The sequence below is a fragment of the Limulus polyphemus genome, unplaced genomic scaffold (assembly GCF_000517525.1).
Source record: "Limulus polyphemus unplaced genomic scaffold, Limulus_polyphemus-2.1.2 Scaffold587, whole genome shotgun sequence".
Classification (NCBI taxonomy): domain Eukaryota; kingdom Metazoa; phylum Arthropoda; class Merostomata; order Xiphosura; family Limulidae; genus Limulus; species Limulus polyphemus.
In genome coordinates, this window is record NW_013666197.1 from 399,176 (window position 1) to 426,374 (window position 27,199).

Here is a 27,199-nt window from a genome sequence, read left to right on the forward strand (position 1 = left end):
TGTTATGTTAAACTTATATTAAAGTTTTTCTTCATTACCCATTCAAGCCGGCTCCAACCATTATTATTCTACAATCTATACTTCATACTTACCATCTCACTACAGCAGATAAAATAAACACAAGCAGAACAAGGCCAAGACAGCTTCCAACTACAATACCAATCACCAATGCTGCTTCAGGTCCTGAAACAGAAACCAATATTAATTATACATTTTCAATCTAATATACGAAACTTATTCTTTACGACTTCTAGCCTCTTAGAGTTAATGTTAGGTTAGTTGCATATATTGTACACTATATATGAAACACAATCACATTTAAATTCATGAGAGAAAAGAAAAGGAAAAAAACTGCAGCCATAACACAAACACCCACCACCAGGGCACCAATCATAAGGTGGGTCATCATGTAATGTGCCCTGGTTTTCAGAGGTACTGGCAGAAGTAAAACCCAAACTTTGTTGGGGTTACACCATCTATTCAGTTTAAACTCAACTTCATTGGCATCACATGATTAAGAAGGTGGTTGCTCAAAAGAAACAATAGCAGCAAGAAATAATAGAATACATTACATCAATGGGAAGACAACAAAACTGTCCTTAAAGTTAGCATTCCAGCCCCCAATATGATGTTATGTACTAATATATTAATATTAGATATTAAAACTGTACATTACTACAAATTCTACAATTCATAAGAAGCTGTGAATAAATAATGCTTAAGTATTAATATTACAATAATTATTAATTATCATAATGTTTAAATCTAAATAATCTACTTCAGTGTCCGAGGATAAAACTATAATTAAATATTCTTAATTATTTTATCATACATGTAAAAAAATATTTATACAGATTTGAAAATAGTGATTTAATAATATTATAATGTGCACAACAAAAAATAATTTCTAAAATTTATTGTAATGGAAATTGGAATTACTTATTGGAGATTTCATGTCTTGTATAGGTAGATTAATGTAGTGGTAGTTATATCACCTTCCCTATATAAGACCTTCTACTCTGTGGATCTCTTTATTGAATATCCAGATAGTAGCATGGATGGGTGGAGGATGGGAGCTATACTTCTAATATTGGTTGGGCTAAGTATAATATTAGCATAACATATTGGTATTTGTGTCCAAACATCATACTGGGGGGCTGGAATGCTAACTTCTAAGGTCAGTTTTGCTGTCTCCCCCATTGTTGTAATGTATTCTGGTATTTCTTGCTGCTTTTATTTTTTGTGAGCCAACCACCTTCTCACATTTTGGCTGCAGGCAGTGAAAGGTGGTAAAGATGTGAGCTGTTGTGGGCTAGAGCAGCCCCATCTGCTCAATTATTTAATTTTTGACTTAATCATGTGAGGCTGGCAAAGTTGAGGTTAAACTGGATAGATGGTGTAACCCCAACACAGTTTGGGTTTTACTTATGCCAGTACCTCTAAAAACCAGGGCACATTACATGATGACCCTTCTTATGATTGGTGCCCTGGTGGTGGGTGTTTGTGTTGTGGCTGTAATGTTTTTCCTTTTCTTTTCTCTGGTGAATTTACATCTAATTATATATATGTGTGTGTGTGTGTGTGTGTGTATAGACATATACACACATTAGTTATGTATTGTACACCAAGTGTAATGTTAGTTTGCTCTTGAAGCCTCTTAATCAAGACATACTTAATATTTAATAACAGAATAGTATTAACTTTTCTATGAACAGAACCACAAATCCAATTCAATGATCACTAAATAACCTCTTGATTAAGAACTGCCTATTTTGTTCAATCATGTGATATGAAACAAATATTTTTGAATTATACTGCAGACCTTATAACACACAGCAATACTAATAAAGAACACTTCTTTCTGATAAATTGAAAACAAGATTTGATGTCCTTAATGAGAAATTCCAAATTATTTTCTATTTCAGTTTAAATCTTACTCAAATAATTGAAATATCTTTCAGGTTTATTTCAGTATTAATTACGTTGAATAGCTTTTCTTAAATCAGTGGTTCACAAACAGACCGAGAGTTTAAAATATAGACTGGTACACACAGTACAGGAAGCAAAATAAATATAAATATAAAAGACTAAGTGTTGTCATGTATAAATCTTTGTTTTAACATCAAAAACAGTTTAAAAATTGAATTTCCCACAGCATAATTTTTTTTTTTTAATTTCTATCATGTAAGCTTGAATATATGAATAAGTAAGTTTTTGATCAGTGATAAGTAAGATTTCTCACAAAGTGGATAGGAATTAGGTGGTTCTAGGGCAATATTACCTTTTACTATGCATGGACGGGTTTCTGTTTTATTACTAAGAGGACCCTTCAGCAGGTTCTCATTCTCAATGTTGATTGCTTGAATTTGAAAGGAGAATGTTTTGGTTTGGTCTGACTCTGTACAATCTGGTGAAAAATATGAACTATATGCTTTATCACCCAAGCTAGATACACTTGAAACATTATACACTCTCTCTCCTGAGTCTGTCATGTTTTCAGAGTTACTCCAGCCTATGTGTAGTTGATACAGGTCAATTGGACCATTGGGTTCATCTGGAGGGATCCATCGTACACGAACAGTTGTTGTATTCAGGATTTCTACTACTGGTTCCTTCATTATCCCAGGTGCTGTGAATAGACAAAAAACAAAGCACATTAATCTAGACTAATAGTAACATGAAATAATTGCATAAATTCAAGTCACTGAAGGGCTTTTACTGCATGCTTTAGTCTTGAAAGAAAAATTATAAAATAATTATTTCTATAGTTTTAAAATAATGGCTATATTGTTCAACAATACCCTCATACCAGTCACTTTCCACCATCTTTCTATTTCTTTCAGAATATTGAAATAATGTCTGTTTGATTAAACAGTAGCCATAAGAGTAAAGTAATATTATTGAGAAATTTAATAATAATAAAAATAAATATTACTTAAAATGCACTGTAATAATCCACAGATCTGAAATTCTTTTTTATGCAAGGAATATATTACCTAGGTATCTCACAGAGTTTCCAAAGTAAAAATACTAGAGGTCAAACACTAAGTTCATAAGGATATTAATTAAGTGACACTAACATAGAATATTGACTAAGGTCATACAAAACAATACACAGAAGCGTGCAAGTGAAACTATCCTCGATGATAAATTTTCAAAATAACAGACAAACTGGAAAGATATTTAGGAAAAAAATAATTAGACAGAAATATAGATAGAGTAAGAGAAGAAATATAAAAGTACTTAACCGACTCCTTAATCTAAACTGGTGAAAGGTTAAAATCACCAGATAATGTAACCTACACTTGTGAATGTTGAGGAAAGGTTATAATCACCAGATAACGTAATCTACACTGGTGAATGTTGAGGAAAAGTTAAAATCACCAGATAATGTAATCTAAACTGTTGAATGTTGAGAAAAGGTTAAAATCACCAGATAATGTAACCTACACTTGTGAATGTTGAGGAAAGGTTATAATCACCAGACAATGTAATCTACACTGGTGAATGTTGAGGAAAGGTTAAAATCACCAGATAAGAACCTAAACTGGTGAATGTTGAGAAAAGGTTGAAATCACCAGATAATGTAATCTAAGCTGGTGAATGTTGATGAAAGATTAAAATCATCAGATAATGTAATCTAAGCTGGTGAATGTTGATGAAAGATTAAAATCATCAGATAATGTAATCTATACTGGTGAATGTTGAGGAAAGGTTAAAATCACCAGATAAGAACCTAAACTGGTGAATGTTGATGAAAGATTAAAATCATCAGATAATTTAATCTAAGCTGGTGAATGTTGAGAAAAAGTTAAATATCACCATATAAAGTTACACTATAAGGAAAATATTTTAAACAGACAAAAACTAAAGAAAATCTGTTTTTAAAATTCTCTTTAAAATGTATGACATCTTGTTTTGCTTTTACATTATCTCAAAAAAAGTAACAGAAAATATATTTTAATTTATTTTATGCCTGAATTGTATGCAGGTAACAAAAAACAATTTACAAACCTTTATATCAAATTTTTAACATTGTTCATAAGTCTTGAACTCTCATACCACACAATTTATAGAATATTCATATCAAACAAAAGAGCTAACAGCTAGTGAAGGGTAAGTAACATAACAGAAACCCATATTACAGGCTTTTAGAAGTATATTTAAATGTTATGTTTTGTGTTTTGTTAACTCACCTCTGATACCAACCATGGCATAGAAGATGCTGGACTTTTTGGAACATGAATATTTACCACAGGCCTGAACACTAATTGAATAGTTTGTATAACTTCTGATGTCTTCATCAATAACAGTAGAGCAGAGCTGACTTTCCCCACAGTGATCAACTTTCTTGTTATGTCCATTAAACCAAATGATGTAATGCTCTATGATACCATTTGGATGCTCAGGCCTTTGCCAGGTAATGCTAATAGCTGTGGAATTTGTTTTGCCTTGTATATTTAATGGTTCAGTGGGTGCTGTAAAAAAAAATATATATATATAGGGTTTTGAACATCATTGCAACATAATAAATACTCAGTAAAATATGATTAATAAGAAAGCATTTATTAATAATTGATGCAGGTTATCAATTGATTGAATCCTAATGTGTTTAAAATATAAACTAATTAATAGATATGGCATGCATATTAAAACACAGTAAATAAGTTGTGGTTTAAATTCAATTCTCTATCACAAAATGGTTAAATTGTTTCTTTTTATGCACAAAGCTATACTATCTGTGCTCACGAGTATTAAAACCAAATTTTTAGCACTATAAGCCCTTAGACTTATTGCTGGGTCCTCAAAACAGAATGGTACTATAAAACAGACATGTGCTATTTAGTTATTCAACATACCTATACTACATTACATGCTATTTTGCTTGTTATACGAGTTATACAATGGTCCTTAGACTTATTGCTGGGTCCTCAAAACAGAATGGTACTATAAAACAGACATGTGCTATTTGGTTATTCAACAGACCTATACTACATTACATGCTATTTTGCTTGTTATACGAGTTATACAATGGTCCTGTGCTATCATACTGTTTAAAGAATATATCCTGCTATTTTGCTTGTTATACGAGTTATACAATGGTCCTGTGCTATCATACTGTTTAAAGAATATATCCTGTTATTTTACTGATTGTACAACAGATCTGTACTATATTATGTGCTAATAAAACTGACTAGTACTATATTATTGATTATACAACAGACTTGAAAAACATTGCAGATTATACAAAAAACCTGCACAATATTATTAGTTATACATTAATATTACTAGTTACACAAAACAACTAAATTAACAGAAAGTTCTACTATATTATGGTTATGCAACAAATTCATACTAATTTAGAGTTTATGCAACAGACTTGTAGTATATTGCATACTATACCATAGATTTGGTATATAATAGACTTGTGATAGTAGAAGTTATTAAACAAAATGGAAATATAGATCAAATACATGTTACATGATTATACAACACACTTGTACAACACTTCAGATTATAATACACACCTATACTACATTGCAGGTTATACAACACACACACAGTGTGTGTGTGTGTGTGTGTTGTATAACCTGCAATGTAGTATAGGTGTGTGTGTGTGTGTGTGTGTGTGTGTGTGTTGTATAACCTGCAATGTAGTATAGGTGTGTGTGTGTTGTATAACCTGCAATGTAGTACAAATGTGTGTGTTTGTATAACCAGCAATGTAGTATAGGTCTGTATAATTCACAATCTAGTAGAAGTGTGTGTTCACAATCTAGTAGAAGTGTGTGCTGTATAACCAGCAATGTAGTACAAGTGTGTGTTGTATAATTCACAATCTAGTAGAAGTGTGTGAAGTGTGTGCTGTATAACCTACTAGATTGTGAATTATACAGCACACACTTCTACTAGATTGTGATTATACGACACACACTTCTACTACATTGTGGATTACACAACACACACACTTCTACTACATTGTGGATTATACAACACACACTTCTACTACATTGTGGATTATACAACACACACTTCTACTACATTGTGGATTATACAACACACACTTGTACTAGATTGTGGGTTATGCAATGGACCCATACTATGTTGCTAATTACACAACAGACTTGTACTACATTGCAGGTTATACCATACACTTGTACTACATTACAACAGCATTTTCAATAAAGATACCTGGAGGTTAAAAGGTCAAATAATAAACACACATGAACACATAACAGGTACTTACTCCCTGCTTTTGTAGTGGCAAGTACTCCTTCACTAAATTCACTGACTAGTCCACTTAGTGTTTTTGTTTTAACACTGACAAGGTACTTTGTGAATGGCTGTAGCCCATCCCTCAAGATAACTTTTTCAGCATGTGGATCACTTATTACCATTTCTTTAAGAGATGTTGTAAGTTTTACATCAGAAGTCAATAAATCATACTCATGCTCAATTGATTTTACTATTACATCTTTAGAAGTAAATATATATTCAAATTATAAAGATATTCTACTAATTCAATGAAATAAACACAAATTATATTATTGTACAAATATATTTACTGTCCTTACAGTGTTCTTGACTTCTGGTTTAGCAGAATTGATTAATTAATTAATTTATTTATTGATTAACTCTGTTTAAAAAAAAGTCTGAATTAAAACAATGATATAAATTTCCACTTAATATTACTAGAAAACATCAAATAAAAAAAAGTGAAAACATTTGTAAATAATAATGTTCATACATAATAAAACAAATGGGAAAAGTATAAATATTTCCATAATTCAAGCGCTCTTCAGCTACCATTGTATCACACAAAGATAAGGAAAATGAAAAAACATGAGTTTTTCACTTGTGCCATTAAAACTTAAATTGCATCATACCCCTGTCTAAGTTTGAGTCAAAGCAAGTTCCTTTCTTAAATATTTAAAAATAGTTGTGTTGTGGGTTCTAATATTAGATCATATCAGGCCTAACTGCACAGAGGAGTTGTACTCTTTATCTATTCATACTGCTTTATCTATTCAAATAAAGTTTCCATTGATGTTCTTGCTTATTCTCACATGATCTTATTATCTTTAAAAATTTAATAACCACTGTATTAAATGAGTTATCATTCAACATTATTAAAACATTTGGTTTAATTTATTTTACTACATTGACTGTGTGCAGAAAACCCATCAATCTAAAGATTAGCAAAAAGCACATCTAATAGACGAGATTTACATTGACTTTTGGGAATAAAGTAAACTAAATATGTAATGAAAATAATGATATAAAAACATTATATTGATATTACATCTTTCACTAACAGACAAAGCTACTTTCAAGTTTATTTCTAGTTACTGGTAGTTAACTGCACATCCACATCAATAAACTACCCTACATAATGCTTTCAAAGTGATATGAAATGTTAAAAATGAATTGCATGCAGAGTGCAATTCTTTAACAAAATGTGAAAGTAATTATCAGCAGGGGTGCAAATGATATCCAAGTGTAACTACTAGGTAATGCACAGAATGAAGAAGACAGTTACAACCAGAATATTTGTAGAAATGCATGAAAGTGAAAAGTTAGAAACACTGAAGAAAATTACTTTCATGTAAAAACTAAACCTACACACACACAATCATTCTGTGACCCCGACAATAGAACACCAAAAAGGCCTACATTCAAAGCTTTTTGAGGCATATTTCTCGATTTTGATGATACACAGGTGCCAATAACAAATTGATCCAGCTTATTTTTGCCAATTTGACATTATTAGATTTAAAAAATGTGTGAATTTTGAATTGTTTAAGACACTTCATACACTGAGAAGTTTCACATGTGAGATGTAAATTTCAATGAAATATATGAAATTAAAAACAAATCACAATTTTAGACAATTATATTGCAAATAAGAAAATGTACAAAACAAGAAAATTCAAAGTCTTTACATTTTACCAGTGTTTCTGTTTTGTCTCTCATATATGGGGTTCATAATGCTTGTTGTATTGCATACATTGGCACATAAAGTACAAGACATTAAATTAAATAGTACTGAATAAATAGTGTAAATTATGTGAGAAAACATTCAGCCTACTTAAAAATATGTCCTTGGTAACTTTAACTAAATAAAGTCAATACTGAACAGTAAAAAAACTTACTGTAAAATAGTTTTAAATCATCATTTTATCTATTAATTCAAAATTGGTGACTTCTGATAATTACTAATAGAATAAATACAACTATTAAAGGGTAAAATATACACTAATAATGACGTGGATAATGTCCAGAAAATATATAAACAGTCTGTAGATCTTATACATGACAAACAAATATCTGTTTCAAGACTTGGAATTAAAAACCACTTACCAAGACAAGACTGATTCAAAGTAGATTGGCAATACTGTACGATGTATTCCTGAATTAATTTCTTCTGAGCTTTACATGCTAAAACCCACTTTACAATCAGACAGCTCTCATTACATGCATAGACATCAATAACCACTTTGTCCAATGCTAAATAAAAAGTAATTATTACCTTAAAACATTGTTTTTTGGTACAGTTCATTGATTTTAAAAAGTGAAAACTATTACTGTTCTTCAATTACCTTGCATTTACTAGTTTGTAATATTTGTGAAGTTTTACTCCATATATGACCAAATATGTCTTTTCAGAGATATTGATAAATTAATAAAACATACACACATCATCTACAATTCAGATGAAACATATGTGACAGGCAACCCTATGTTTCATACACAACATTTGCATAAGTTAGCCACAGGCAATAATTGGTATTTCACTTATTTACAAAACATCTCGTGAATAAACTTGAAATATTTTACTTGATTTGACTGACTGAAAGATAACATAGTGGCATGATGAATAATTCTATTAATATTACATAAGTCTTCCAAATGTTATGTGATATATATATATATAATATGGAGTAGCTATTAACCCTATGTGCACGGGGTCAGTCCATTTGACGGAGCCCACAATGGAGAATTAATATTTACTATAAATTATATATTTCTAAATTTACTTAATGTATCTTAATCAAATTTCAAAAACTTTTAGTGAACATTGAAAGTATGTTGTATATAAAAAATCAGAATTTTTAATAACATATTTCTAATAAAGATACATCTCTGAATTTACTTTAGTCAGTCTGACTCAGAGAAATTTCTTTATCTGATTTTTTTCTATTTTTAATCTATTATAATAAATTTCTGATTTTTACATTTTAATTTCTTTCATAATAATAAGCAAAAAAAATTAATACTTAAGTGTGGGTATGGTACTTTTATGCACTCGAAGTCTCAATAAAAGTTAACCCTAATTTTTGGTATGGTGGTTGTTACAATGTCCTATAATTATTATAATCTAACTGGCTTTCTAACTAAATTGTATGTGTGTTAAAATAATCATTATTTTATAAATGAACTCAGCAGAAAAATTCAAGATTTTTGTCAGAATGAGCTAGCATTACATGCAATTCAGTAAATACATGTATTACTTTTAAATATGTGTTGATCAAAGGCCTGGAGTAACCATAGCAAGGTAAAAGACTGAAATTGTAGGAATACCAAATAACGAGGAATTCACCATTTTTATTCTTCCTATAAGCACTTCTTCATTAAATTAATACTATCTTGTAATGTGTATAACAATACAATTATTTGTGACTATATCAGTCATTACAGCAATACAATATCTGAAGTCACTTAAGCATAAGCAGTAAAATATGCAAATTTGTTTCCTTCTCAAATGCAAGTACCAACACTGAAATGGTTTCCATTGTTGGGTAGGTTCTTTAGGACTTATCAATAAACAATAGTTTAAAGGTTAACATTTTCTGACACTGAAAATGTATTTCCAATAAATACTTACCCCCAATCACCTAAAGCTATCTCTAAGCATTACTAAAATTTTTCAACAGTGCACCAGTCTTTTATACTCCTTCATTTTTGCACCATTGCAGCAACATATCCTGATCATGTGACTACCCTCCACCAATCATACTGCACGACCTATACTAACGCAGGTACCGCCCTCTACCATCACAGCACAATCTTCACTTTTGAGAATTGGTAGATACAAACCAGAAACACCAGCAAATCAGTGGGGAGGAAGGGCGGGAAGGGGTTGAGAGGAAGTAAATACCTTCTGGAAATAGATTTTCAGTGTTTGAAAACATTAACTTCTGAAACAATGGAGGGGCCAGTGGAGGTACAAAAGTAACAATAAAAGTGAAGAACAACCACCTTGAAATAACAGGTGTGCAACAATTATAAAAGGAGGGACACCTGTGGGGTATAGCAATACTTCTGGAACAAGTATACTCTTTGCCCAGTAATGAACAAAGTAAGACACATAGGGCAGAACTGAATAGGCAGGCACCATGTCATGTAATACAGATTCCACTCATGACAACAGATAGTACGCAAGATGTCCACATATGTGACAATTGTGAGCAGATGGGACAATCATAGTCACATTGGAAGAAGGTGTCTGGAATCAAATATAAGAATACATGGCTAGGGATAAAGGACAGTAAATGTATATGAATAGGTCAATGCAGTCTGCTCGAGCAAAAAGTGCAGTCCATCAAGTCTAAAACAACAGTGGAAGCACCTTGCATAAGATTGTAAGATCAACAAGTGTGGTCAGCCTGGGCAAAAAACATCCAGGGGATGTGCCTTGGATTTATATTAAGATAGCCAAGTGTGGTCAGCCCGGGGAAAAACAACTGAGGGAAGCACCTTGGTATATGTCAGATTATGTCAAGTGTGGTCCATCTGGTCAGAAAACTTCCACTGGAAACATCTTGCATAAAAAAAGTTATTTTGTGAACAACAAGTGAGGTCAGCCAGGGCAAAAACATCTGGGAGAAGCACCTTGTATTTTATTAGTATAGCAAGTGTGGTCCATCTGAGCAGAAAACATCCAGTGAAAGCACCTTGCATAAAATGTGTATTTCGTGATCAACAAGTGCAGTCTACCCGGACAAAAAACATCCAGGAGAAGCACCTTGGATTGAACATATTATGATATTCCATAATATGAAATATAAAGACCATAGCCCTCTTTTCATAGAAAAGGTACATATTACTATGAAGTTTGTTTTATCGTACCAATCCCACTCCAGAGAAAACCGCCACAGTCCACCACATCAGCGATGGGAACCAGAAGTGGCAAGGACTCCTGTACTCCATTAGAAGAAGAGGGGGGATACACATTGGGGAGTCCACAGAAACAACACACTGGAGACAGTGCAATGGGTGATTTTGGAAAGTAGAAAAACCCAATTATAAGAATCACAGGTCAGTAGAAATGGACAAAAATCTCCATCTGCTTTATTCATGAAGTCCATAAGTGACAGTCCTTTATATATGATATAGTGATAAGAAAAATACATATATAGATATATACACACCACTGGATAAGCAGCCTGTGGTCTTGCAGAAACACTCCATCTCCACAGTGAGCATTATGGAAGTATACAGATTTAGTGCCATGATATAATATTCAGCACACCTGACCACAGGGGAAAGACGATAGCCGCTCGAAGAAGACACAGCTATGTTGTGCAGATAGAGAGTGACAAATGTATTGTGACTTGGCTACATACCAGTCTGAATGATATCCTCCAAAAGATGGAGGGTGCAAGCAGCTAAAGACATAGTTAGATGACAAATTTGGTGTGAAGAAACATAATGTAGATGGCGATTGTCCATAGACACACCATGGTCAGAATACACCAGTCGTATGAGTTGATGAACCTAACCAGTGAGCATAATATGTGAAAAGATCATGGGACAAGGAGGAATTCCATGGTACAATGAGACAAGAACAAGAACCATGTTAGGAGGCAGTACGAGCCATATAACATTGCAGGTAATGAACTGGACAAAGTAGCTGATCCGGATCTGAAGGAGAGAATAGGGGAGAAAAGGAAGGTAAGGAAATAGGAGAATAGGCCCAACAACTTTCCTGGGTAGTCAATGTCCTGGGAAGGAAGGTCCGATCCAAATAGCAGATAACGTATGAAGAATAGTGAAGGATGTGGGAAACATTAATGGCAAAACATCAGAATGACAATGACTGCATGCTAGGAGAGGGAGGAAATAGGTCTTAAGGGAAATGATACATTGCAAAGGATTCAAATGGAGAACTGGTCAGGGTATGAAGGACAACACTGAGATCCTAAACTGACAGAACATAGGAACATGGAGGATGGACCATACAAAAGATTCAGAAAAGAAGGGAAGTAACCTGGAAAGGGAAGGCATTATGGAAGTGGGAGAAAGAAAAGTGTTTGACAGAGCAGCCCTAAAAAGAGCAACAGTTGAAATAAACAAACCCTGGACAAACAACCTAATGAACGATTGGGACAGGTGAGGGACAGAAGAATGGAATGGTTGTAAGCCATGGTCAATAGACCAAAGCCTTTGGTATATAGATAAGGAGGAAAAACGACTGATGTAGGTAAGGAAAGACACTACACAAAAAGTGACTCCTAGAGTTGAGGCACAGGGCCAGACAGAAGTCACACGAGAAGCAGGAGTGTGGTGACAGGGGGGTGAGAACCGTCCGATCCCAGTTGTTGGAGGTGCAATCAGGACAAAGATAAGGGCAGAGGCCATAGCTTCAGTAAGGGCCAAAGCACAGGGAACCATGTCTGAGCCGGCCTATTGGCAGACAACAACAAGGAGTGAACTGGATAAGGGAAAAGACCCAGGCAAAGAGTCTGATCAGAGGGTAGGCGTGAACGAACAGAAAAAAAATTACATGACACTGAAGAAAAAACTCACCAAAGTGAGAGGTAGGATTCTACAGTGAAGTGAGGTGTCTCCAGATATGAAAACAGTCAGGAAATAGCTATGATAGGACTCCAATCCCTTATGTATTTTGAAGACAACAAACAGATGAAATTAAAATCCTGGTTAAGTGGACACTTCCTGTTCAATAACTCCTTTATGTAGTAGATCTCAAACATACTTGGTAAGATAACTTGATGAGGTGCAATCCTGAGGAGGAGGAGGGTCAGAGATCTGGGAAGTGGACAGAAAGGGAGCAACACAGAAGGCAGAAACCCACAGACAGAACAAGTAAAACCCATGGAACTGTACTGAAGTGCAGCCAAATACACATAAACTAAACTAAACATGCTTGGAGAAAATACTTATTACTAACAAAACGTAGACACCTGTAAAGTCTACAAAGTACATAAAAATAACAAACTTGCAAAACAATAAAATCTGACCTAAAACAAAAAGCAATAAGTAATGCCCAAAGTACAAAACCACTAAAGGAACTTAGAAGATAAACAACCCTTAAATATCAAATATACAAGTCAATCCAAAGAATCTATAAGACAAAAGACACAAAAACAAAACTGACCCTAAAGAACATAAGAATAAAAAGGTACCCAGTTAATAATAACAAAGTTTGATGCTAATCTAATCTCAAATTAGACGCAACTAGTAGTAATGAAAAAAGGACTTACAAATAAATTAACGTGAATAGTGAAAAGAAGTAAAATAGAAACAAAAAACAAAGGAATAATCAAACTCCAAATGCAAGTTTAAACTAAATCAACCAAGATGGTAAAAGAAGTATAAAAATTTAACTTATCCAACACTGAGCAGAGAAGAAATGAATGACCTAAATTATTGAATTCGGAAACTAGGTCCATCCACACAAGCTCATATAAAATCACTGAACATGGGTATCCCTATGGGGAGTGAGAAATACACACTGAAAAACTTCCCACAGACCTCCTGGGAAAAGAACAATACCTAACCCAGCAGATAATGTGGTGGTGCAGTAACAAGTGGAAAGCACCATAGAAAGGCAATTTTCACACAGTAGTTATATCCCTCTTCACAAAAATTGTAACGTGAAAGGAAAATCATTAGCGAAACATAAGATATGAAAACCCTGAGAACTAAAGCCCCTGCTTCCCCAGCAGACATTGTTGACCCTGAGACCAGGGGACTAGTATTCTACTTATGGCAGGAATTTCAACATGTACTATATTAAATCTGAAATTCATGTGAACAAAGTAGAATTCAGAAACAGAAACATTTCTAAAACAAACAAGTAGAAACAATGGAAATCTAACACAGGAAGTCAAAACTTAAAGTTCAAACTGATATAAAGTTGTGATCAAGCACAATCAAAATCTTGTAGTCATATGAGGAACGAGTTAAAACACATGTCTATACACTAGAATGCCAATTGATAAAGTGAGGATTGTGCTGCAATGGTAGAGGGAGATAGTTGCACTAGTATAGGTGGCACAACATGATTGGTGGAAAGTAGTCACATGATCAGCACATGTTGCTGCAATGGTGCAAAAATGAAGGGGGTATATGAGATAGCTTTGGGTGAGATTTCGTCTTATTTTTTTGACAAGTTCTACACTTGTACAGTTTTACAAAAAAACAATATGCCTAACTTCAGCTATAATACTAAACTGTCATGTTCTTGATGATTTCTCTTGTACATATAGAACTTCTCATGCGATACCTCTAAACACAAACTCAATATTCACAAAATTGAAGTAACCAACAAACAAACCCACTAACACAACAGTAAATGTAAGTATTGTAACACTCACTAACAAATCAACAATCTACTGCTTACTTTAGCATAACTTTATACAAACATTTATGTCAATAACCTACTGTAGTAAGTTCTGCATTATATACCTTAGACTTGGAAATGTTTAGGACTTAAATACTTATCATGGCTTTTTATGGTATATTATATAGTTAAAAGATGTGTATGTAAATATTTTAGTTTTACAAAATAATTATTGTAAACATTCTTGTAAAAAATAATTTTTGATAATGCTTTTTACCAATACTTTTTCTGTTTGATCAGTATGAGCTTCACTACCAAATTATGTTTTCAAATGCAAAAATTAAGTGACACTTTACTATAGTTTTTTGGGTTGCTTGATTATCCTTGTGTGATTAAGCAAAAAATTACAATCAGTTCATTGTTGATGTCCCAAGATTGCCACCTTGCCTGTTATACTGACGAATTTGTTTCCTATTTCACTTCAACAAGATGACAAAAACTCACAAATGTTGACACAAGTATACTCCTAAGTTATTAAATTGAATAAAAAAACGACATTTTTGCTTTTCATATTATTTCCACTTCTTAAACCAGAATACACAAATTAATACCTCTCTCTTTTGAAAGCATACCTTTTTCAGCAGGAACAATACATACTGCCCACTCCATCCCCGATGTTGATCTTTCAGAATTAGCTGCAACAGCAAACTGGTAGTTTAAATCCTTCTGAAAATCAAATTTTGCTGAATTGATTTCAGCGGAAAAGGTTTTCCAGCTGACAGGATGGTTACAGGTAAAAGGACGAGGTTTGGGATTGTTACACCAGAAGACAGTAAAACTGGTAATTGGTAATTTTTCTGTAGGATAATCCCAATCTAACTTATAAGTACCATTGGCAAAAGAAACAGCTGTGATGTTGGCTGGTCTTGGAATGACTGAAAAAAAGATTGATATATAAATATCATACACAATTGGAACTAACTAAATAACTTCTGGCATTTTGATTATAATATTACATTTTCCAAAAATATTCTCATTAAAAAAATATAGCTTAATTTAAGGTTATCTAATTTGGAATGTTTATAAAACAGTTGGAATTAATAGAAACACATGGATTTTTTTGAAGAAATGAAGGAAATCAAACTTCATATGATCAACATTTTGCTTTATTCTTTGTCATTATACTAATTATATTATAAAAAAACTGGTTCTAAATTAAAATTAACAAATCACAAAAAATAATTACTACAGTGAAATGTTCTGAAATTACTTAACATTAAAATTAAAAGTTTATTAGGTTACCTTCGGTCTTATCAGTTCAATGCCAACTCTCTGTCATTGCAAATTTTGTGTTTTTTTTTGTTTTTTTTATAAGTCTACTCCTAAAGTACACAAAATTACATAAAGTTCATTTTAAGTATATTTATTTAATTGTATATCATTGTATTTATTATATTTTTTAAACCAATAATTTTTAGTTTGTCACTAATTAATACAAATAAATAACTCAAAGATATGCTATGAATGAAAAGATATTATTTAATTACTTACTTCTTTCCACACTATCTACGAAAATTTCTGATGACCTGTCTGATTGACCCTCTTTGTTTACCGAGTATAAAATAAACTTATATGGTATTTTAAGTTCCAAATGGTCAAATGTATATTTAGTTAGTGAACCCTCCACTTTTTGAACTCTAATACTTTGTTTGGGATGTGAAGTATGATCAATCAGACACTCAATCACGTAATAAAAATCTTCTCCATTATAACTTTCTTTAGGGACAGGCTACAAAATAAAGAGAATAAGAGAAACCATATAGAAATAACTATTGTGTATTAGCATAAATTTATAAACATTTTAAAGAATAAGAGAAACCATATAGAAATAACTATTGTGTATTAACATAAATTTATAAACATTTTTATACATATAACACAACATTTATGTTAATTCTAACATGTAAAGGAAAAGGCCTGCAATAAAAAAAAAACTGTCATACATAGGAATTTAGGAATTGTAAAATGTATCCTACTAAGAAAGATATTCACAAAACAGAATCTGCAAGGAAGTTACTATGATAGGGACTGGAATGTCAACCTCAGAGATCAGTAACTTTACTTACTACCCCCAGTGGCCTGTTTACATAAACCTGCTATATCAACAGTTTAAAATCTGAAATCTTCTAAATTGTTTGTCTGAATTTCTATCAACTATAAAAATTAATTTTCAATAAAAAACATCTAAACACTATGAAACAGCTATCATAAAACTTCCACAACAACATCACATAATACAATGAAGTATTTATTTCAATCAATACAGTTACATTTTCAAATTCAATATTACAAAGTACAAAATAAAATAATTTATAAATAGTTAATGTAATGATAATTTATACTTGAAATATAATTATTAATTGTGAACAACAATTGACAGTGCAAAATCAGATATACAAATTACTCTTATTATTTTTATTTTACTTTTGTTTTATTCATTATTGCCAAAATACAAAGAAACAAAAACTTAATGAATATTTTCTACAAAAGATTCTATATCACTTCCACTTTTAAAAACTGTATTTAAAAAAACTTGAAAGGTTTAACATTCAAATATTTATACTACATAACAGTTAAAACAATAAATAGGTATCATCACAAAATAAAATTCAATAATCTTATATAAATATAGATAACCGTGGTGTCTGTCTGAACATTCGAAAAGCTACGCATGCAGGAAAAGCTCGACATTCATTTTTTAAATGACAGGAGAACAAGCATGAATAATATTGATGCCAAATCATATTCAGTAAGCAGGATATTCTCCACTAAATTGTTAGGAATTAATCAAACAATCATTCATATTTCAAAAGGTGACGTAACTTAAAGAATAAAAATGTAGATTTACCGTCCGTTATTGTTGAGTGGCTCTTAGCATGACTGAATTGCTAAACAATTACTTTTTGAGGTGGATGGTATAAGTAGCTCAGAACTTTGTTTCTGAGTGAAACCAAGAATGCAACAAAATTGACCTTTTTTAAAGTCCATGAAATAATTTAAATTGATTGATTAACTTAAAACTTTTCCTGTCACTAGGGACAGGTACTTTGAATTTTTTTTAATAAAACAAGATGTTTCCCTGTAACTTTCACAAATTACATTTTATGTAGATTTCCACTTAAGAGTAATCCATAAGACTGTCATTCGGTTAAAAATATAATCCATGAAAGTATTAAACCTTTTTATTAGGTCCATCCGATATTAATAATGATATCATAATTAAATCAAAATATATCTTACCTGTCAAAACTATTATATTTAGTGAAAGGAAAAGATCTGTAGTCATATTTTTTAGTGTATCATTCTAGTCTTACAGCTATCAGCTCTTTTTAAAACAAAAATTTGCCTTTGCTATTAAATAAATATCTTTGTAGTTGATAAAGCCAACATTCTTCAACAAGTCCAGTAATCCTAAACCGGACTGGCTACTCTCTGTTTGATAACTTCACACTTCTTTGAAAACTTTGTCATAAATTCTAACTCCATCATTTTAAAGCTGTTTACTGGCTTTTCTTAGTGGTTATCATAAATTATAAACTGTAATTTTTATTTCATTTACTGATTTCAAAAAAAAAATTGTATATAGAAACTTTACCTCATAATTTAATTGGATTTCATCTGGAGTTAGATGGAATTCATAATAAAGATACTGTATGTTCCTATTAGTCACTGTTAGGCTAAGCTAACTGTTTAAGTACTTTAAGTTTCTTGGATGCTTATTTCACTATGTTGCCATAATTGAACTGTGTTCCTAAGCTTGTTACACTCTTTATATTTTTCTTCCCCATCAAAATTAAGGTCATTCATTTATTTATCAATGTTTAATATGCATGCACAGTTAGAATACAATTAAAACTATATCAGAAAAAGAACAGAAATGGAAAAAAATCTTACTTTCCAATATAAAGTTATTCGTCTTTCAAAGTGCAGTATGGTTTGTTCAAAAGCATCCTTTCTGGTATCAGGAATCAAATATGGCACTGTAAAAAGAAAGATGGCAACACTAATGTTTTACATTACATCTTTTAAGTATATTTCTTATTTTGAACAAAAAATAAAATACCAAGAATAACATTTCCTCTGAATAAATATCTGAATATGCACAATAGACAAACCAGAATTATAATACAATAATATCAGCCTGGCATTCTTTAAACATCCTTCAAGGAAGAATTGCTCTCAATATTTTGAGTAAAAAAAATGTTTCTTTTAGCTCATGTTATTTGTTTGTTTTTTTTATTCAGGGTGATGCACAATAAAATGTCAAACTAGAAAAATCAAAGTGTAGAAACTACTACTTGAAGTTTTTGCTAAATAATATCAAAACTTATAACTTTTAAGATATATAAAGTCAATTTTGTCATAAATATAAAAAATTAAAAGTAGATAGTAGATAGCAAATTATAAAATTCACCCAGATGATTATACCAAAGTATATGTTTTATGTTTTCAAAGTATTATTTCAAGATATACATACAGGTTCTTAAGAGTATGGTTTGTTTTATTGTATTGCAATTAAAAGCTTTTACATAAAACTGCTTGAAACTTGAAATTAATTTTCTACATATCATGTTATTTTTATATGTGACACTTGTATGAACTGTCAGTTGTTGAAATTCGAAAATCTTTCTTTGTGAAATGTTTTTAAAACTTACCTTTGTTGTAGATTTCAATTATTGTTTTGTAGTCCTACATTCTCATAAAGCTTGTATTTTATAAAAAACTGTTCATTTTGTTTTTGTTTTGAATCAAAAAACACAACACTATGTTTATGATCACTGACATACAATAAAATGTATCTTTTTCCCATTCAAAACTTTTAACAGACTTTCTAATACTTTTCCCACAACTGATGTAAGACTAATGGGTCTATAATTACTGGGACAATATCTCTTCCTTTGAAAAGAGGAGATACATTAGCTAACTTCCAATCCTCTGGTACCTGTCCACTATTCAAGGACTGACAAAAAATAGTAGCAAATGGCTCACATAAGCAATCTAATTTTTTTTATTGTTCATGACAAGGTTTCATTCAATATAGTTTAAACCTGTATTAAAGCCACATTGATTTATACATTTGAAAAGAATAGAAAAAGAACTTTCATTCATTGTTTAGATCACTTGTCTACGATTTCATAAAGCTTAAAAATATGCAACTGACATAACATTATGATAATCAAAGTTAAAAAATGATGACTGGTTAAAACCAATTACACTACACCTATACTGAAGATACAAGGTTCATATTGCTGCCATTTTATTAAAACTATTTTGACTTTCCATCCTGTGAGAAGTAAGGAGTACCATATTATGCTCAGGAAAAATTCAGGAAATTCATAAATGCTAATGTTTTCATTTAGAGCATGTTATAATCAACCTGAAACTCAATCTTTTAATTTTTAAAAACTTTTTATTGGACTAATTTCAATCCAAGTACTTTTTAATGTACGAAAGAATGACTACAAGTTTATTTTCAACAAATGTTTTAATTCAATGGTGCAATTTTCCCTCAAGCAACAGGTGCACCTTTCCTAGTGACAGAGGGTTAATTATGTTTTATTGATTATGCACCTATATTTTTGAATCAGGAATTTGAGTCAAAACACACTTTAACCAAAAGTCAATTTAGAGCTTAGAGACAGCTTCTTTAATGGCATTAAGCTAACCACAAAATATTTACTCATCAATAAAATTATTCAGAAAAGTAAACTCCTTTTTGGTTTTTACAATAATTTTTTATTAAATCACACACGTGCATGCATTGTGTCACAATTACCAAAAACTTTATAAATTACTTTTAATTTTAAATAAATACTTTGTTTCCTTATATTTTCTTAGTTCTCTGTTTGAATTTTGTTTTTAATTGGTCTATGAGCTTAACATTACAAAATTGATAACATTAAATGTTTTATTTCAACAACACCAACAAAATCACCTACCATCAGGATCAGTGCGACATAAAATGATAGTAAACTCACTCCACATTTTTTCTAAATTTGGATCTGCTTTACTAGATCGACATCGAAGTTGAATGTCATAACGGGTATAAGGTATCAAATCGATTAGAGTGTATTCAGTTTTATCTCTTCCAACTTCGTGCACCTGCGAAAAATAAACAATGTAGCTGAGAGACATTGAGAACACTAAAATTTAACAATCTGAGCCCCAATCTAATTAATATATCTTGAAAAATTTTTAATAAACTTTTCATATTTTCTTTCAACATTCTTCATTGGAAGAACTGACCAACCAATTTTATTTACAATCTTGCTACTTTTCTGATTTTAAACTTTTCGTTTTTTTTAGTACTTACAACTTTTATCACAAGTCCTACTCACTTTCCATTCATCTTGGGTGTTTGCATTTCTGTATCTCAGTTGATAATGAAGTCCTTCTTTAAATTCTCCAAACTGGAAACCTTTTGGATGATTCCAGGTGATAGTTATCTCATTCTGAGTTTTATTGGTAACTTCCAAATGGAGTGGAGCATCAGAAATTACTGTTGAACAATATTCCAATTTAAACTGTTCACACAAACATTAGAAGGTAATGGTGAATGGTATATGCACAATACCATTGTACATTAATATAAGAAAATAAATTGTGGTTATAAGCATCTTTAACAACAGGTTAATATACAATTATTCCAAATATTTCATTTAAGAAACCAATTTAAAAGTTAATGTCATGAAAGCAACTGCAAACTTATATATACACAGCAATACACCGTGAGATAAACATTTTCAACTGTTTTAAAAGGTCTCCTGCTTAGTAAGGAATATAATTTGTCCTTAAAAAAGTTATTGGAAAATAGCATAGTGGAGTCAATATTTTCATTTTGCACAGCTTTAATACTCAGTTCACAGTCTCAAACAAACATGTGAGATATCATGATGGTTTAGTATCATATTTACTACAAAGTTATAGCTTCTTTAAGTTGGAGAAACTAATAACTTGCAAAATCAAATCACTTGCTTCAATATCTTCTAATACAAACCTCAAATACAAAAGCTAAAATTTTTCATACAGAATAAATGAAATGTAGTATTGATTAAAAAGAGACTATGTGAGATTTTGACTGATAGCCAAAGGAAAGAAAATATATTAGTTACATATACCACAGGAGAACACTGCACAAGGCTGAAAAGTACTTGAATTGTACTTACAGAAAATAAAAGAACTTTCAGTCCAATAGTCTACCTAGATACAGGCCAGAGTTTCTACATCTTTAATAAGCCTTAGTCATGTTTGAAACCACTTTAACAGCTATATAAAATTTTCTGTGCAAATCTGAGTTTCAGTTTCCAAAAGTTATGTACAGGTTTATTATAGGTTGTCTGCCATATATATAAGATTTCCTGTGCTGATTTGAATTTCAAATTTTCATTACCTAATTTTTCATATCTAATTCTGAGATTGTCGTTGAAATATCATGTAAGATTTCCTGTCCAAATCTAAGTTTCAGATTTCAAAAGCTATGTCTAATTTTTATATGGTCTGTCATTAAGAAAAAGGTGTTATAATATTCAGGATTAATCTAATTTTCTTTATTGATGTATTCAAAATTTTTGTCATCATTTAAGTATAATTTAATCAATTTTTAACAATCTATTCAAACATTTAATTCAAAAAGAAACTACAATTTTCTGATTTCAATCATATTGTTAAATGTTCCAAGTGCTGCAATGGCCATATGTTCCATCTTCTCAAACTTGTTTTTTAATGAAACATCAGTCTACAATTAAATATAATTGTTCAGAAGTCTACCATGTAATGATTTATAAACTAGTAAATCCATTCTTCAAATTAATATCTTAAACATCAGAAATTTTAATAAAAGTTATGAAGCTGCAAATTTATCATTAAGGTTGGTCACCTTTCCAGCTCTCTTTGCTACACTTAGGTACAGTTTGAGAATTTTTATCTTTTATAAATTCATATTTTAATATCTAGAAAAAAAAACCTTTAGAAAACTAATGTATCAACAAATGTTAATTTGTAGATAGTAAAGGCTTCCAAACTAGTTAAGCAGTAAATTATCATACAAATTAAGCTGCTATACTGTGTTATAGAGAATTAGATAGTAAAGGCTTCCAAACTAGTTAAGCAGTAAATTATCATAATTCTCTATAACACAGTATAGCAGCTTTTGACCGATGTATCACCATAGAGGGAATTAAGCATTACCCTTGTTGTTTGTTTTCTTTTTAATATAACAATTATAACCAAAGGTTGTATCAAAAATACTGACTAAATTATCTTGTATTATCTTAGGATATCTGAACCAAATTTTTGTTTCTCTAACTGAAAGGAGATGCATCTTTGCAGCACAAAGATTACTCACCATTTTCAAAATGGTTCAAGTCAAATTTTTCCACCAGATTGCCAAATTTATTTGTAGAATGTAACTGGAAGTACAAGTGTTTGTCATATCTTCTGTATGATGGCCTGGTATCTAACCTCCACTGACAGCAAGTTCTGTTCAGCGATACAGGACATACTATCGAAATTCCATCATATATTTGTCTATAACATACATGATGACTTGTGTTAATCAAATTAAACACATGCTAGAATGTTATATTTTATTCTTCCTTATCCTAATATTAAAGCCAATAGAATAAGCTTTTCCAATTTTTCATGTTATTAACAATTTACATAAAGTATAATATTGTAACTTTATACATACATGCTATATCATTCTCTTCTTACTCCTTCTTCTTAATATAAAACACACACTCAAAAAGAGCTCTTTACTTCTTTTTTTGTTGATAATATAGTATACTTACTCAATGGAATGTCCTTGTTTTAGTCTTTCATGATCATATCAAAACATTTGATGGGTAAATTATACCATTAATACTTTTATGTTTCTTAAATTACATAATACTAAGATAAAGAGTTCACTATAGAAAGTTAATCTACTGATAAAGGCGTAGAGCCAAAATGTTCATTACATAAAAACTAGCTAGATCTCCTACAGTTCAGGGTTGTGTCATTTATTCGTAATCAATACTCTTAACCACTACCAATAAGAACCTTCAGATGTGTATAGCTGAAGTGAAGTTAACTAGGTTTAAAAAAATTGTGGCTTCTCCATCATATTACTGTACTTTTGTTCTTTCTTCAGAAGTAGCAAATATATTTACAACTTGATGAATGTCTACAACATATACACTTGCTCAGCTTTACCTTCCAAATAACTTACTATGAAATCCACTTCTATGGATTACTTTCACATTACAGTGATTGGGTTTCAAAGTTAATCTGGTAAGTCTAAGACTTGTCACTTATCTCTCTGCTATTACAAGTTCTGTCTCATGAGAGTAATGATCATCTTTTTCTTGGGTAATAATTCTTTACTTTCATATTAACATCTTCTAGCATGTTACTGTAAATTAAAAACTACATTGAACAGAAATGCGGCTTACGGTATTGCATGCCACATGTGAAACAGTTTGTATGTGGTAATCGAAGAGTTGTATTGTGGTTTCCAGCAACATGTAAGGTTCAAAAAACTTTCACTCACACACCAGAATTTCTCCACAGGTTGTGGCTTACCTGAAAAATAAGAATACATTCAACTTTAGTTTATTCTAGACATATGGTTTACAGCAGTATTTATAATTTTTCAATCAATCATTTATCCACACTATGTTCATCTGTACTTATCTGCCTAACTGCTCCATGTTGACTTTTCATCACTGTTGTATTGCCAATGTACACATAATGGGCATATTCACATCATTCAAACATGTACACACTATTAAAGACACATGCTTCATTCTAGAGTGTACTGAATTTACTACCTTGTCTACCAGCACCAATTTTGACTATATATTCATAGATATGGTACGCCTAAAAGGAAACCAGAAAAAGAATGGCTTGCAACAGTGAACTAGTTCAAAAAGATGTTTCAAAAAACACTTAAAAATGCTTTTTGTAGTTAAGTATTTTGTAAAATGTAAGAAAAGTGAGAAATGCGAACGTAAATTTATTTTAAAGCATTCTTCTCTCTTTACAAATATTGTAGACATCTTCTATAAATATTGTTTGAAGTTATTTTACTGATGCATTCTAATCACATACAATGACATCTAATTTACTCAAGGATTTCATGTCTCGTGGGTCCTTATCCCCTGAAGCATTTAGATAGACAGAGTTCCAGTGTATTATGACAAATCTGTAATATATCTGAAAAATATTACACATCAATTTGATGTGCAATCTCTAATATTAAGTTTTAAATTAATATTGCCATCACAAAAAGTATTAACTACATATATTTAGGTTTTTCAAATGATATCAATAGATCCAAAATGAAGATACCTATAATTTCTTAGAACAAAATATTCTTTTTTCCTGAGCAAATACACACATATATATATATATATACACATTGTAAAAATTTCTCAGTCAGTAGTTTCCAACAAATTATCCTTGTTTTATTGCAATTTCTTCTCTTCTAAAAGTACAAAAGAAATAAAAATAAATGTTCAGTCCATCCATACAAAAACTTCTGTCTCATGAGAGTAATGATCATGTTTTTCTTGGGTGATAATTCTTTACGTCCATATTAATATCTTAGCATGTTACTGTAAATTAAAAACTACATTGAACAGAAATGCAGCTTACATATACAAAAACTTCAATCCTTTAAAAAAATAAATATAGGAGTACGTACTTTTTTAAATGACCGAAAACATAGACTTGTTAACAAAAGTTACTACATCCAGAATTAACCCTGTAGTTTACAGTAGAATTTTAAGGTGTTTGTGCTCAACTTATATGAATACTATGCAAAACTGATATCTTAGTTGTTTTTTTACACAAGATTTCTAGAATTATTAGTCTGAAGATATTAAATTACTGTACATATAGGCTGATTATGTCAGTTCCCTGTATAGATTATTTCCAAATAAAATAACTAGAAATCAGTTAAATATACATCTTCTTAATTTAGTTTTATATCAAGGAAGCATCTTTCTTTGTTAACTCTCTTTTTAACTCAGTTTTAATATCAATAAAGCATTTTCTTGAAAAAATAAAGCATATACTTATTATTTTTATAATAGAATTCCATCTGCTTTGTTCACACCCTTAGTGTTATTCTAGAAAACACCATTTTAAAATAACCTTTCAACCAACTACATGGCTACTTTGTAATAATGATTAGTAATTAGTAACTTTCAGAATATGAGTCATCATGTAGGAGAGAAAAGTTGCATCAGTTCAAGCTGTACTTACTTTCAACAAGAACTTGGCTCAAACAAATAAAAGTGGGGTCTCCATCAGTTGGCTTTATATAACAGGAGTACTTCCCTGAATGCTGAATTTGTACATTTGGGATTCTCAACTGAGCAGTCTGTGAGTCAAGCAAGAACACAAGCTTCTGTGAAAGTGTACTGTTATTGAATTGGAAAAATATATTGGAAGAGTTCAAACCCTGCACACTGACGACTGTACAATTCAGAAAAAGAGTGGAACCTGCTTCAAGTTCCTCATCTTGTGAAATTCCTGCAAAATGACCAATTGGCATGCTTAATATATTTTTTATACATGGTGGGCCATACTGGAATCCAAATAAATGATAAAAAACAAACTACAAGCAACACAATAAACGTTTCTTTATAATTAAACTATATTAGAATGATTACTGAATCAGTATGACATAAATGTTCAGTGTCCAACACTGTGATCAATGCATGTACAACAGAATCAGTATCATCAGTATTTTTAAAACATACATGGGAATAAATAATGAGCAAGAGTATCCACATAGCAACAAATGTCTATCACAAAAAAATCTCGCATTCTGTCATCTATCAAAATAAATATGATCACAAAATTTTTTAATCATAAGTTCAATTAGTTATGTTCAAAACATTTCAACATTTACTTTGCAAAAGGCATATTTTTTGCAAGTTAATGAACACAATAATCAGTGAGGATTATTCACTTGTAGTGCATTTCCAGAAATATTTTATCCAACACTATTTTCCTAACTGTTTTCAAAATTTGTTTAGCCTGAACACCAGGCCTACTTTCCTATTCAAATTAATATCTTCTTAACTTAACATTCTAAATACTAAGACTAGCTACTTACTACCTATACTTGGTCCATTTCCCTGTCCACATCCTTCTAGGTAGAGGAAAATATTGCACAAAATAAATATTCCCAACCATGCCCTGATACTCGTAATAATGAAGGCCATAGTAATATCTTTAAGTCATCGAAGAACATTTACTTCCCAAGAACTAACTGATTCCCTCCAAAGACAAAAGTATCAGAACTTCAGAATCTATACAATTGAATGTCCAAACTTATGTTGCCAGAAATCCACCACTATACAATGTCCTACACGCTGGTAACCAGGAAGATTCCGTAAGCTGTCAAAACTACAGTTTCCAACTCCTCTCCTAAAATAAAGTAGTGAGTGTTTAATATCAGATTAATAATAAATTAGAACATTAAAACAACTAAAATAATCAGTATGGTGTTAAACTATGTACCATATTTAATATCAAATTAATAATAAATTAGAACATTAA

General features: G+C 31.1%; 1 protein-coding gene across 8 annotated transcripts in view; it reads right to left on the reverse strand.

The window, feature by feature from the left end:
- LOC106459288 (cytokine receptor-like) overlaps window positions 1-27,199 on the reverse strand; it is a 108,990-nt gene that overhangs the window by 10,994 nt on the left and 70,797 nt on the right. For all 8 annotated transcript variants that reach the window (XM_013918899.2, XM_022385740.1, XM_022385741.1 and 5 more), the window contains 14 exons: window positions 26,754-27,067; window positions 25,895-26,164; window positions 24,079-24,208; window positions 22,992-23,173; window positions 20,986-21,146; window positions 20,587-20,749; window positions 18,542-18,627; window positions 16,139-16,376; window positions 15,220-15,522; window positions 8,362-8,508; window positions 6,248-6,400; window positions 4,197-4,478; window positions 2,282-2,629; window positions 93-183 (listed from right to left, as the gene is read on the reverse strand). In XM_013918899.2, the coding sequence (XP_013774353.2) occupies window positions 93-183; window positions 2,282-2,629; window positions 4,197-4,478; window positions 6,248-6,400; window positions 8,362-8,508; window positions 15,220-15,522; window positions 16,139-16,376; window positions 18,542-18,627; window positions 20,587-20,749; window positions 20,986-21,146; window positions 22,992-23,173; window positions 24,079-24,208; window positions 25,895-26,164; window positions 26,754-26,862 (2,663 nt within the window). In that variant the 5' untranslated portion in view covers window positions 26,863-27,067. The remainder of the gene's footprint in view (window positions 1-92; window positions 184-2,281; window positions 2,630-4,196; window positions 4,479-6,247; window positions 6,401-8,361; window positions 8,509-15,219; window positions 15,523-16,138; window positions 16,377-18,541; window positions 18,628-20,586; window positions 20,750-20,985; window positions 21,147-22,991; window positions 23,174-24,078; window positions 24,209-25,894; window positions 26,165-26,753; window positions 27,068-27,199) is intronic.